This window comes from Sapajus apella, unplaced genomic scaffold (assembly GCF_009761245.1).
Source record: "Sapajus apella isolate SASKATOON/1434 unplaced genomic scaffold, GSC_monkey_1.0 scaffold112, whole genome shotgun sequence".
Lineage (NCBI taxonomy): Eukaryota > Metazoa > Chordata > Mammalia > Primates > Cebidae > Sapajus > Sapajus apella.
Genome location: NW_022437052.1, coordinates 4,484,170 through 4,497,777, shown reverse-complemented (window position 1 = coordinate 4,497,777; position 13,608 = coordinate 4,484,170). Strand labels below are relative to the sequence as shown.

The following is a 13,608-nucleotide window of genomic DNA, read 5'->3' as shown; positions in this document are numbered from 1 at the left end:
TGGGAGGGAAGAGCCCAGGGGGGTGACTCTGGGCAACGTTTTAAGGCCTGGTGCTCTGGGAGAGTGACCTCCCCTCAAGCCCTTGAAGGCACTGAAATAGAAGGCAGCCTCCTGGTTAGACTATGCCGAGGCTCTGCAGGGTGGGTTCGCGTGCGCACGTGTGGTGGGGGGAGCTAGAGCTCCCCAACTTCCAGCAAGGACAAAGGTTGGTTGGTTCTCAAAGCAGAAGCAACGGGCTGACCCTGCCATCTTGCAAGTGGCCGAGCCTGGGCTGGGCAGGCCCCCTTCTCAGGCTGCTGGGCATGACCAGGCCTGCCTGCATCTACAAATGTCCGAAGCCCTTTTCAGAGTGGAAAAGGGGCAGGGCATGCATAGGCACACAGGAGCCGCCCGCCCCCAGGGACCCTCCAGGGTAGAAGGGGAGCTGGCCTGATGCAACAGCTCCAGGGCCCCCACAGGCCCAGGCAGGAGGGCCTCTCCCTAAACCTGGGCTCCACTCTGGCTGCCCTCCACTCAGGGCAAAAGGCTGTAGGACATGCCCTGCCCAGGACCACTCTGGGCTCCCAGGCCTGTGGAATTTTCTCCCAAATTGCCTGGAGTCAGCATCCACGGCCTGTGTTCTCCCCAGGACAGGCCACAAGGCCAGTAGGTGCACACTGGGCCTGCGGGTGGCCACAGCACAGCTGATGTGGTGGTGGAGATGGGGGTCCCAAGGGCCAGGTGGGGAGGTGGGGAGGGGACAGGCCCAAGGCTCCAGCCCCCACAAACATCCAGTCTGCCAGCACCGTCTCCAGGAGCTGCCTCCTTCTCTGAGACTCTGCCCACAGCCGCCAGGCTCTTCCCCTCCCTCCTCCCAGCCCCACTCTGCCCTGCCTGCTCTCAGGCCGCCCAAGGTGACTCAGCCATTCACCATTTCCGGAGCTGGTCTGGGGCACCTGGGCAGGTAAGCCACATCCTTGGGTTGAGCCAAGTGGGGCAGGTGTGTCCCCCAAGCCAAGGCACAGGCTGGGGCGTGGGCGGGGGGAAGGGCAGCAGCCAAGCCTGTCCATGGGGCTCTGTCTCCAGAGACCTTTGCCCTCCCAAGGCTGACGCACAGCAGAAGATCCTGGTGCGATAGAGGCTGGGTCCGCCGCTGGCTCTGGCCAGGCACACAAGGGGCAGCCAAGGTGGGAGGGCACCCTTGGGGGAGGGGCTCCGGTGCCCACCGCCCTTCACATCTACATGAGGTGGGGCGCACATGACTGTCCCCCAGGCACACAGCCCCACACTGAGACCTAGGCCCCTCCCTAACCCCACCTTCATGTTTTCCACACATTGTCTCCCAGTTACCCATGTCCCCTGCTGGGAACCAGGCGAGGCAGTGACCGCTGGGGCTCCTGGGTGGGCTGGCAGCTCACTCTTCTGCTCAGCCCCCTCACACTCAGGGGCAGCCCTGGTCCCATTCCACTGAGAGGATGGGGCCTCCCAGGACCCAGATCCACTGGCCCCCATCTGGTTCAGGGGCATGTGCCCCTCTCCTGGTTCCCTCCCAGCAGCACCCAACACAGTCCACATTTCAGAATCCTCCCAGGACACCCTCCGGCTCTGCCCTGCCCCCTGCCCCCTGCCATCTCTCCCTCCTGCTGCTCCAGCCCCGCCTCGGGAAGGGTGAAGGCCCCATCCTCAGTCCTGGACCCGCCCTGACCCAGAGCCCACTCCCCAGGGCCCCCAGCCAGCACCCCTCTTTGGGGCCCTCGCACAGGGCCGCCTCCTCTGCAGCCCATCTGGTCTCTTGGCTGTAAAACCCTATTTTTGGAACTCGATAGAGGTGGTGGTTGAACAGCATGGTGAGTGTTCTAAATGCCTCTGCACTTTCATTTTGAAATGATTAACTTGAGACCGGGCGGGGTGGCTCCTGCTGGCAATCGCAGCACCTTGAGAGGCCGAGGTGCGGCCCAGGAGTTGGAGACTAGCCTGGGCAACATAGTGAGACCCCGAGACTCCATCCTTACGGAAAAAATTTTATAAAAGGTTAACTTTTTCATATGAATTCCACCCGATTTGGGGTTTGATCTTTTCGTTTTGTTTTTTGAGATAGAGTTTCACTCTGTCACTCGGGCTGGAGTACAGTGGTGCGATCATAGTTCGCTGCAGCCTTGACCTCCTGGGCTCAGATAATCCTCCCACCTCAGCCTCCTGAGTAGCTGGGACCACAAGTGTGAAGCACCACATCTGGCTAATTTTCTTGTGTGTGTGTGTGTGTTTTTTTTTTAGAGATGGCGGTCTTGCCATGTTGGCCTGGCTGGCCTTGAATTCCTGAGCTCAAGTGATCCTTCCACCTCAGCCTCCCAAAGTGCCGGGATCACAGGTGTGAACCACGGTGCCTGACCTTGATTTTTTTTTTTTTTTTTGAGATGGAGTTTTGCTCTTGTTGCCCAGGCTGGAGTGCAATGGTGCTATCTTGCCTCACCGTAACCTCCACCTCCCAGGTTCAAGCAATTCTCGTGCCTCAGCCTCCTGAGTAGCTGGGATTACAGGCATGTGCCATCACACCCTACCAATTTTGCGTTTTTAGTAGAGACAGTGTTTCGCCATACTGGCCAGGCTGGTCTCACCTAAACTCCTGACCTCAGGTGATCGGCCCGCCTCAGCCTCCAAAAGTGCTGGGATTAGAGGCATTAGCTACTGCACCCGGCCTTCTGACCTTGATTTTTTTAAAAAGGAGAGAGAGAGATTCACACACTGATGACCCGTCTCTACCTTGGGCCTCTTCTGTCCTCTGCCCTTAGGGAGCCACTGAGGCTTCTCACAGAGCCTCACGTCACAGGCTCATCTTCCTGGCCGCTCCTCCCACGTCCCCCACCTCAGCAAATGAGATGCTGGCTAAAGGCCTGGACGTTCTCATTTCTTCTCTGTCCACCACACCCCGACATCCTGCTCATCAGCAAATATCTGAAGATGATCCAGGCTTTGACCCTCCCCACACTGACTTCCCCACCCTAGACGGAGCCACTGCCACCCGGCCGCAGTCATTGTGCAGCGTCCCACACACCTCCGCGCTCCCGTGCTGGGCCCACAGGCCTCAGGTCCTGTTGTGCGTCATAGGCTGGGACACTTTGGGAGGCCGACTCGGGTGGATCACTTGAGATCAGGAGTTCAGCATCTGTGAACCTGGGGACGTTAGGCTGAATGAAATCAGCCAGTCACAAAAGGATGAATACCGCACGGTTTCACTCCTATGAGGTCCCTGTAGTCATCAGATTCATAGACAGTAAAGGCCGGGCACGGTGGCTCATGACTGTCATCCCAGCCCTTTGGGAGGCTGAGGTGGGAGGATCACCTGAGGTCAGGAGTTCGAGACCAGCCTGTGAACAGAGCATGCCCTGCAGAAGGCGCTCCATGGTGGCCAAGGTTCAGCTGCCTTCCCCCCAGCCTGTGGCTTGGCATCACCCTCCATGAGGAAAACCACAGCAATTGGACATGGTCGCTTCCATGGCCTTCCCCTGTACGGCAGGCCCAGCTCCCACCACAGGACTCTGCCCCGGTCTCAGTGGAAACTCCTCCAATGAATGCATCTCCAGGTGTCACCACCCCCTCTGGCCTATCACCCCCTGGCCAAGCTGTCACCACCGCCACCTGGACAGTGACTTGGGGTCAGTTTGATACTCCCTCTCCCACCACCCAGCCCGCAGGCGCCCAGTCCTCCTTCCTGAAAACACATTCACGTGGCATCCATGATTCTACAACCTTTTTTTTCTTAAGACAGAGTCTCTCTCTGTCACCCAGGCTGAAGTGCAATGACACAATCCCCACTCACTGCAACCTCCACCTGCAGGGTTCCAGCATTTCTCCTGCCTCAACCTCCAGAGTAGCTGGGATTACAGGCACACACCATCATGCCCGGCTAATTTTTGCATTTTTATTAGAGACGGGGTTTCGCTGTGTTGGCCAGGCTGCTCTCAAACTCCTGGCCTCAAGTGATACACCTGCCTTGGCCTCCCAAAGTGCTGGGATGACAGGTGAGAGCCACTGTGCCCGGCCCGAGATTCTAAGTTCTTTGGGGTCTCCCCTGACTGCCCTGGCTGTTCCTCTGCCATCTCGTTTGCCAGGTCTGGCCACTGGGAATGCCAGGGCCAGCACCCACCCTGTTTTTCTCCCACCTGCCTTCCCAGAAGCCTCTACCTCTGTAGCATGGGAGAGCTCAGAACACAGAACAGTGTCCCCAGCAGGCCTTCCGAAGCCGACTCGCCAGCATACCAAGGCAGCCCTTGCCCAGCATGGGCCTCTTCCCTGCTATTTCCAGAGCCTTCTGCTGCCTTCTGAGCCTTCTTCCTGCTCCTCAAACAGGCCAGGCCTGGACCCGGGGCCTCTAGACTCAGCTGGTCCCACGTCCCAGGATGTCCTTCCTTCAGAGGTTTGCAGGCCCCACCCCTTTTCACCACCCAGGTCTCAGCTGAAAGGCATCCTTGTCAACCATTCACAGAGCAGATGCCCACCGCCATCATCCTCACTCACAATTCTTACTGTACCCTCAGCCCTCCCTGTCCCCGAGTGCTGTCACCACCTATCCTTGTCTCTCCTCCAAGGAATGCAGATGCTGAGAGCAAAGGCCTGGTCTGGTCTGGTCTCCCTGAGCCCCGGTGACCATACAGGGCAAGGCACTCAGTACACGTGCATGGAGCTGGGGAAGGCACCTTGCTCGCTAGAGCCCAGAGGAGGGCAACGCTGGAGCTCAGCCCTTGTGGGCCTTTTCTGCCTCTCCCAGGCACATAAGAACACACCTCCTGGCCACATGGCCACGTGCCCCCTTGGCCACCTTGGACCCCGCCAAGTTCCTTCCCATTTCCTCATTCTTTCATTTGCTAAATGGGACCATGCAGACACCTGATGGGTGACAGGGGAGAAGATGCCAGGATGTAGCTGCCTGCCAGGTGCTGCCACAGAGGAAGGCTTGGCAAAGGCCTCTGAGTCCAGAACGGCAACAGTCTAGGAGCACAGGGCATGGGGGTGGTGGAAGCGCCACGCCTAACCTGAGACGCATCTGGAGCTGAGGTCCAACTCGCAGCGCCTGTGCATCAGGGAAGCTGGCTACAGTCACGGCCAGCCCAGTGGCTCAAGGAGTCCACAAAGGGGTAACCCTTGCCCATACCACAGCTTGGGTCCATCTGGGGAAGGGACCCGGTCTAAGCTGGAATTCAGGGAGCCTGGCCAGGGCCTGGGCACCAAGTGCAGGGCTGAGGGAAAGGTTTCCAACTCCTTCCAGCCCTGAGGGCCAGCTGGTGACCTGCACCAGCCCTCCACGCCCGGCCGCAGGGCAGGCAGGCAGGCGGGCGGGCACGTGGGACCAGCTGGCCTGTGGCTTGAGTGCAAAACCAGGTAGGGAAAACCGTCTTTAGCAGTTAACCTCAACCAGCTAAGCGCAGAATCACCATGGGACGTAGCAACTCCAGCCCTGGGTACATGTAGTGGGGAGATCCCATAAGCACGGAGGCAGGAGCAAAAGGCCTCAGCCTATTTCCATACAAATAATGAAGAAGAAAGTAACTAGAAATATAACGGTAATAGTTATTAGTTATGCATATGTGATCTTAGTTATTCATAGGTGATCTTAATTCTTTAACTAATGCCTATCAGGTCAGAAGTGTGAACCTGGGGTGACATTGTGAAATGAATGACTCTAAGGCAAGATGCTCTAAGCCCTCTGTCATGCCCGCATAAGGGCTGCTGGAGGGCGCCCTGGCTGTGTGGCAGCGCCAGCGCTGTGAAAGTGCCCGCCGTTTAGCCAGCTAGGGGAGGAGACGTCCAAAATGGCCGAGACATCTCCTTCCTGGGGAAGTTTGGAAAAACTCCGCTTCTCCAAGCTCTTGTGGCAAGGCCTGACGGCTGTCAGGTAGGCCCGCAGACATCTGGGGCCTTAACTGTCTCTATGTGATGCTGTGTTTCAGCGGTCACATTCCATGTCTACTCTCATGTTCTGCTTCTGCACCTGGTTCCTTTTTTCTTAGAAAAGATAATCAGTAATAGTAACATAAATATTAATGTTTTAGTTCTTTCTTGATAAGTATGGAAAAGGTGCTCATGCATTATGCTCCTTACCTCACTTCGAGTGCCAGAAATTCCTAAGCCCCCACCTGAATGAGACGTGATGTACTTGACCCTATCACTGCCACACCCTATCTACGCTGCCCCCAGTCACCAACCACCAAGGCCATGCCCTACCTACCCTGCCCCCAGATTTGCAACTCAATAAAAGTGAGAGCGTCTGTCCCGGCATTCAGGGCCACTGCTGGTCTCCTCGATCTGGGTAGCAGTGGACCCCTGGGCCCAAACTCTCTTTTCTCTATCTCTGTGTCCATGTGTCTTTTATTTCTACAATTTTTTCATCTCTGCACCAGCCAGGAGGGGCTCACAGAACCCTGCAGGGCTGGACCTCACAGGTACAGACCCAAACAACCTGACGCAAACATGGAAACCCTGTCTCTACCAATTAAATACAAAAATTAGGCCAGACACAGTGACTCACACCTGGAATCCCAGCACTTTGGGAGGCCGAGGCAGGTGGAGCACTTGAGGTCAGGAGTTCAGCATGCGTGAACCTGGGGACATTAGGCTGAGTGAATTTGGCCAGTCACAAAAGGATGAATACTGCACAATTTCAACCTACGAGGTCCCTGGAGTTATCAGATTCATAGAGACAGAAAGTAGAGGCTGGGCACGGTGGTTTACGACTGTCATCCCAGCCCTTTGGGAGGCTGAGGTGGGAGGATCACCTGAAGTCAGGAGTTTGAGATCAGCCTGGTCAAATGGCTAAGCCCTGTCTCTACTAAAAATACTAGAAAAAAAAAAAAAATTAGCCGGGCATGGTGAAACATGCCTGTAATCCCAGCTACTTGGGAGGCTGAGGCAGGAGAATCTCCTGAACCCAGGAGGCGGAGGTTGCAGTGCGCTGAGATTGTGCTGCTGCACTCCAGCCTGGGCGACAGGAGATTCCATCTCAAAAAAGAAAGAAAGTAGAAGGGTGGGTGGCTCAGACTGGGGAGAGGAGATCTGGAGCCGTTGTTGAAAGGAGACAGAGCTTCAGTTTGGGAAGATAAGGAAGTTCTGGAGATAATGGCAGCGGCGGTGGCTTGGTGAGGTGAACGTGCTCAGTGACCCTGAACCGTGCACTTAAAATGATCAGAAGTGAAATTATTATCCTAAAAAAAAATCCAACCTAGCTGGGCTGCTGCCCTGGGGAATGAAGGAAGCCTGCCCAGGCTCCCACTCAGCAGCCTTCTTCTCACCCTCGCCCATGCCAGGCCAAATTCCTGAAACTCCTCCCCACCAAGGGATTTGCTACCAGCAATTTCTGAAATGTCACCTCTGTCCTGAAGCCTTCCTGGGTTGAATGAGAAGGCTGAGCTATAAGTCCATCCTGTTGGCCTTGTAAGCATGGGCTCCGATTCCTCTGAGCCTGGAGGACTGGCCCCCAGGGTCACTCGTGCCCAGTTATCCCTGGGGCCGGGGCCACCCTGGAGCCTGGATCTGGCTGGGGCTCAGGTGTGGAATGAGGGAGCAGCACCTGAGCCACCAGGGCTTGCACGGGATGGTCCAGGCCACAGGGCTTCCTAGGAAGTACCAGTCAATGCCTGCTCTCCAACCCACTTAAAGAGCCCAGATACAGGCCAGGCGAGGTGGCTCATGCCTGTAATCCCAGCACTTTAGGAGGCTGAGGCAGGAGGACTGCTTGAGGCCAGGAGTTTGCGACCAGCCTGACAAACATGGCAAAACCGTCTCTGTCCCAAAAAAATACAAAAATTAGGCTGAGCATGGTGGCTCACAACTGGAATCCCAACACTTTTGGGGGCTGAGGTGGATAAATCACTTAAGGTCAGGAGTTCAAGATCAGCCTGGTCAACATGCTGAAACTCTGTCTCTACTAAAAACAAAAATTATGGCAGGTGCGGTGGCTTACATCTGCAATCCTAGCACTTTGGGAGGCCAAGGCAGGAGGATCACCTGAGATCAGCAGTTCGAGACCAGCCTGACCAATATGGTAAAACCCCGTCTCTACCAAAAATATAAAAATTAGCTGGGGTTTCTAGTGGGTACCTGCAATCCCAGCTCCTTGGGAGGCTGAGGCAGGAGAATCGCTTGAACCCAGGAGGTAGAGGTTGCAGTGGGCCGAGATCATGTCACTACACTCCAGCCTGGGTGACAAGAACGAAACTCTGTCTCAAAAACAAACAAATAAAAAACACAAAAATTAGCCAGGTATGATGGTGCACACCTGAAATCCCAGCTACTTGGGAGACTGAGGCAGGAAAATTGTTTCAACCGGGAGTTGGAGGTTGCAGTGAGGAAAGACTGCACAACTGCACTCCAGCTTGGGTAACATAGTGACGCGTCTCAAAAAAAAAAAAAAAGAATTAGCTGAGCGTGGTGGCATGGACCTGCAGTCCCAGCTACTCAGGAGGCTGAGGTGGGAGGATTGCTTGAGCCCTGGAGGCAGAAGCTGCAGTGAATCAAGATTGTGCCACTGCACTCCATCCTCGGTGACAGATGACCTTATCTTAAAATAAAAAAGAAAAAAAGAGCTCAGACACCCCAGTCCTGCCAGGGCATCAGACAGGCTGAGACTCAAAGAGGAGAATCTATTTTTCCTTTTTTTTGAGACAGGGTCTCATTCTGGCCTAGCCTGCAGTGTGATCACAACTCACTGCAGCTTCCAATTTCTGGCCTCAAACGATCCTCCTGGCTTAGCCTCCCAAAGCACACCTGGTCCCTTTTCTTTGTTGCAATTCGGCAGGCAGCTCCGAGGATGCAGAGGCACCTCCTCCCTCCCCCAACCCCCACCCAGGACGGATACCCCCACCCAGGTCTCATAGGACAGTGGATCTAAGCACACCCCCCAGTCACCTACCTGCCAGGCCTGAGATGACAGGCTCTCCGGGCAGCCGCTGGGTGAGGCCCCCTGTTCAAGGTCAGGGGAACCCACTATTAGGACAAACAATGGGGAGAATTTGGAAGGAGCTTCTGTGGAGGCTGCAGAAATCCCCAGACTGCCTCCCTCACACCGCCAGTGGGTGAGGCTTGTCCAAGTCCACCCCAGCACCCCCAGGCCTGGGCCTGTCTGATGTCCCACTGTCCTGCTGTCCAGGTCTGCACCGGCCATGAGCCAGTGCACAGGACGGTGTTCTGAGGACCGCAGAAAGTGTTGGTCACCCCAGCCCCTATCAACACGAGCGAGGCTACTCTTCGCCCTGCTGGGCCACAGCAGGAATGGGAGGCCCCAGCACAGCAGGCATCAGCAAAGAAGCACAGAGCCCTCCAGGATATGCCATGGGGTCATGGGGGTCCAGGCAGCCCCCCACCTCCTGATACCTCCATTCTACCCCTTGGACATAGCCCTCGGGAGCGGGGATAAGCACAGCGGCTGGGTGTGGCCCGGCCTTAGGAGGCCTGGTCAACCTTTGGGGCCCATGTCCCCTAAGACAGCTCCAGTTTGCAAGGCATCAGTCTCCCTGACTGAGAAATGAGAGCAACCCTTCACAATATCCCCACTCCATGGCGCTACCCATCAGAGGAGGCAAGATACTGAGGTCATGAGCCAATTCTAAAAAAGCAGAGGTGTGGCCCTGTGCCAGGCAGCATGGGGCATGGAGGGGGCGAGAACTGCTTGCGGGGGTGGGGCAGGCTGGAAGCGTAGCAGGTGGTCCGGGCACACTTGCACCCACTAGGAGGAGAGGGGCCACTGAAGGGCCCAGCAGACCAGGGAAGTCCCCTCTTCCTCCTGCCGGGCTGGGAGGCCCAGAGGGTGGCTGGAGAGGAGCTCTATGTCCAGAGATGCTGCTCCCAGGCTGTGTGGCCAGAGGTTCAGAGACAAGCCCAGCTTCCCTCCTGCTGGGCCACAGCAACCCCAGGCCGGGCCCTTTCCTCTGGCTCTCTGGCCAAGCATTCCCGAACAGGTGGAAATAAAGGTTGGGGGTTGGTGGGGAGAGTCTGGGGTGAGCCAGCCCACGGTGCCGCCCCATCACACACCATGGCACAGACCCTGCACCATCCTGCTTCAGGAGGCCATGGAAAGGCCGTGGGTCCAACCTGTCTTTCCAGAAAAGCCTGTGACTGTCCCCCTCTGACCACCCCAGCTCCTGCTGTGGCCTCTCCAGCCACACTGCGGCTGGACAGCAGCCACCAAGACCTGGGGCTGGCAGAGACCCCTCCATCGCTGAGGGAATCGGGTCCTATTTCTGGATGTGCAGAGGCTGCATGCTGATTCAGGGCCCTGGGGGCAAATGCAGGGTCTTCCCCTCCCGCCCCGCAACCTTGGCCACTGCTGGTGAGTTTAGGTTTGCTCCGAGGGGCTCAGGCAATTGGCCCCCAGATTCCTGGTGTGCCCGGGGTGGTGGGACTGCTCCTGCAGGTCCCTCTCCATACAGGACAGATGGCCTGGGGATGACAGCTCTGGGCAGGGCAGGGCTGGTCTGGGCGCTGGGCCCTTTTGCAGCCAATGGCAGGACCAGGCCTGGAAGGGAGGGACTCTCCGTCTTTGGACTCCAGTGCCTTGAAATCCCACAGACCAGGGGCGCAGGGAACCAAGCCAGGGATACCTGGCCAGGAAAATCGGCGGCAGGTGGACAAGGACCTGCGTCCAGCCCCACCTCTCCGAGGTCCCACCTGTCCTGGTGCCTGCCCCGGAGCAGCCAGGTGCAGGGAGCGGGGGAGGGGCGCCGCTCACCCCCAGGGACCCCCGACCCAGTGCAGGCGGAAGCGGGTGGGGCATGACGTCACCCAGAGGTGGCCCCCGAGCCGGCAGACCCCATGCCCCGGCAGCACCCTCCGTTCCCTCCCTGCAGCCAGCCCCAATTTCCTCTTTCTGTGCCGAGCCTGAGCTTTTGCAACGTAGCAGGCGGTCCACGGTGACCGAGAGACACGCAGCCTGGCGGGGGAGGGGAGGGGAGGGGAGGCGGCTGCCGGGGGGCCTCTGGGGCCCTGGGGAGGCGCCTCCCGCTCCGCCCGGCCCGGGGAGACATCTGGGTCCCCGCAGGTGCAAACGGGCCCGGGCCCCACCCGAGCGCCGACCTGGCCCGGTGTTCTGCGCCGCTACCCCCGCCCGCCCAGTCCCTGGCACCCCCGCACCCACCCGGGACCCTCGCGCCCACCCAAAAGGGCCCACCCGGCCCGCACCTACCCGGGGCGCCACAGTCCGCGCAGCGCTCATTCCCCGGCCGCTGCAGCAGCTCCAGGACCGCCCTGCGCCGCTCCTTGGCCATGGCCGCGATGCGCCCGCGATGCTGATGCCGGGGCCGGGGCCGGGAGCGTCCGCCCGGCTCGCTAGGACCCGGCGCAGGCCGCCTGCCGCCGCCGTCCCTGCGCCATCCCAGGCGGCTTCAGCCCGCGCGCCGGTTCCGCATTCCTCCCGCCCTCCGCCGCCGCCGCCGCCGCCGCCGCCGCCGCCGCCGCCGCTGCTTGTGTCTCCACCGCGGTAGCTCAGCCAGTGCCAGCGCGGGGCCCGGGGCGCACGTTGCGCTCTGGCCGGCAAGGCCCGTGGGCGGCCCCCAGCGGCGCGGGCGGGCGGGCGTGTGGCCTCCTCCCTTGGCCGCTCCAGCACCCCCAGCCCGAGCGCCCCAGGAACCCGCAGGGAAGTCGCCGCCGCCCGCCCCCATCCGGGGTGCAGTGCCCCACCTGCCCGGGCATGAGGCACCCCCAAAACCTGGCCGGCCTAGGTGGGACCCTCGTGCAGCCGCATGCGCCAGGACGGAGCCTGCATACCCACTGTGGGGCCGCGCAGGAGTCTCGGGCGCAGAGGGCACCTGCTGAGCCCACCAAGACCATGGGCACGGGGGTGCTCCTGGAAGAAAGGTATGTGTGTCCCTCTGGGGACCAGCGCGCTCACACCATCCCTGCCTGGGAGGGGCGGACAGCAAGAGACAAACGCCACCGTCCCAGGGCACTGAGGCTGCAGAGGGCACAAGTGGAGCCTCCCCCTGAAACCCACCCCGCCGCCCACCACCCACAGACAGGACCCACTGGGCACCCCTCCCACTCAGGCAGGCTGAGGGTCTCGGCCAGGACCTGACATGGGGGCTGACCGGTAACAAAGAACCTGGCTTTGATGTCGCCTCCTCCCAGACTTGGGAGCCCTTCTGCATACCCCAGCGATTTTTCCAATTCTTTCCATTTTCTTCTTACATTGTTAACGCAATACATACTACTGAAAACAGGCCGGCTCTTGTCTGCCAAAGTGCAGCGCGCGCCCTGGGCCCCAGCAGGACTGAAAAATGAAAAGCCTCCCGCCACTGCCTTCCAGGCAGCCGTGATTAACAAACAATTCCTCAGCACCTTCGAGAACGAAGGTCCTCGGCCTGAAGACTTTCATTCATTCAGGGAGACCGGGTTTCTTGGCTAAGGGCTGTCATCCCAGCACTTTGGGAGGCTGGTGGATTGCTTGAGCTCAGGATTTGAGACCAGCCTGGGCAACATGGCAAGACCCCATCTCTACAAAAAATACAAAATTTAGCCAGGTGTGATGGTGGGGGCCTGGAGTCCCAGTTACTCAGGAGGCTGAGGTAGGAGGATCATTTGAGCCCAGGAAGTTGAGGCTCTTCCTGGTGTCACTGCACTCCAGCCTGAGACGGGGGTCTCACCTTTGTTGCAGGCTGGTCTTGAACTCCTGGGCTCAAGCAATCCTCCTGCCCCAGCCTCTCAAAGTGCTGTGTTTACAGGTGTGAGTGCCGTACCCGGACTCTTTCTTTTTAAATGGTTGCATTCATTCTACTCAAAAGTCCAGCCAGACATGGTGGCTCACGCCTGTAATCCCAGCACTTTGGGAGGCTGAGGCAGGTGGAGTTCAGGTGTTCAAGACCATCCTGACCAACATGGTGAAACCCCGTCTCTACTAAATACAAAAAAATTAGCCAGGTGTGGTGGCGCAGGACTGTAATCCCAGCTATTTGGGAGGCTGAGGCAGGAGAATCACTTGAACTCAGGAGGTGGAAGTTGCAGTGAGCCGAGATTGCGCCATTGCACTCCAGCCTGGGCAACAAGAGCAAAACTCCATCTCAAAAAAAAAAAAGTTCAACTGGACCATGACTTGTTCACCTGGTCACTGGCAGAGGGGCATTTAGAGCATCAGATCATGGTCTACACAACCTCCCCTTGCACCAACATCTTTGCAAGAGTTTTGTGTGGATCTGCACTCCAAGTGGCATCGCAGGGGCAATGGCATGGGATGTGGAATGGCTTCCACTGAGGCTGCACCCACCAGAGTGCCACCAAAGGTACCTGTCCCCGTGCTCCAGCCGATGAGGGATTACGGAGCTGCCTAAGCTCTGTCCACCTGAGGCAAAACTCGGCAGCCTGTTTTACTCTGCGTCTCTGGCATCACATGCTGTCTCCCTGTAACTGTTCACACAGGTCTTTCTCCTCCCTCAGACTGGAGCCTCTGGGGCAAGGACAAGTGCCATTTCCATCTCTGGGTCCCTGTGCCAGGCTTGGAATCCACTATACAGCATGAGTTTTGAGAATGTGGCTTAATAAAGACAGACGAGCATTAGTAACAGCAGCAGCTCTGTGCTAGGCATTAGGAGAAAGAGAAACAGCCTGACTTGTATTTTCTTTTTTTCTTTTTTTCTTTTTTTTTTTTTTTTT

General features: G+C 58.1%; 1 protein-coding gene across 3 annotated transcripts in view; it reads right to left on the bottom strand.

Annotated features, from left to right (window-relative positions):
• Positions 1–11,538, bottom strand: part of ADAP1 (ArfGAP with dual PH domains 1) — a 55,707-nt gene extending 44,169 nt beyond the window's left edge. The window contains exon 1 of one of the 3 annotated variants that reach the window (XM_032259882.1): positions 11,150–11,538. In XM_032259882.1, the coding sequence (XP_032115773.1) occupies positions 11,150–11,231 (82 nt within the window). In that variant the 5' untranslated portion in view covers positions 11,232–11,538. Of the gene's footprint in view, positions 1–910; positions 1,063–8,881; positions 8,901–11,149 lie in introns of those variants that run through there. The other 2 variants (XM_032259883.1, XM_032259881.1) reach the window with 2 other exon arrangements.
• Positions 11,539–13,608: the final 2,070 nt, after the last annotated feature.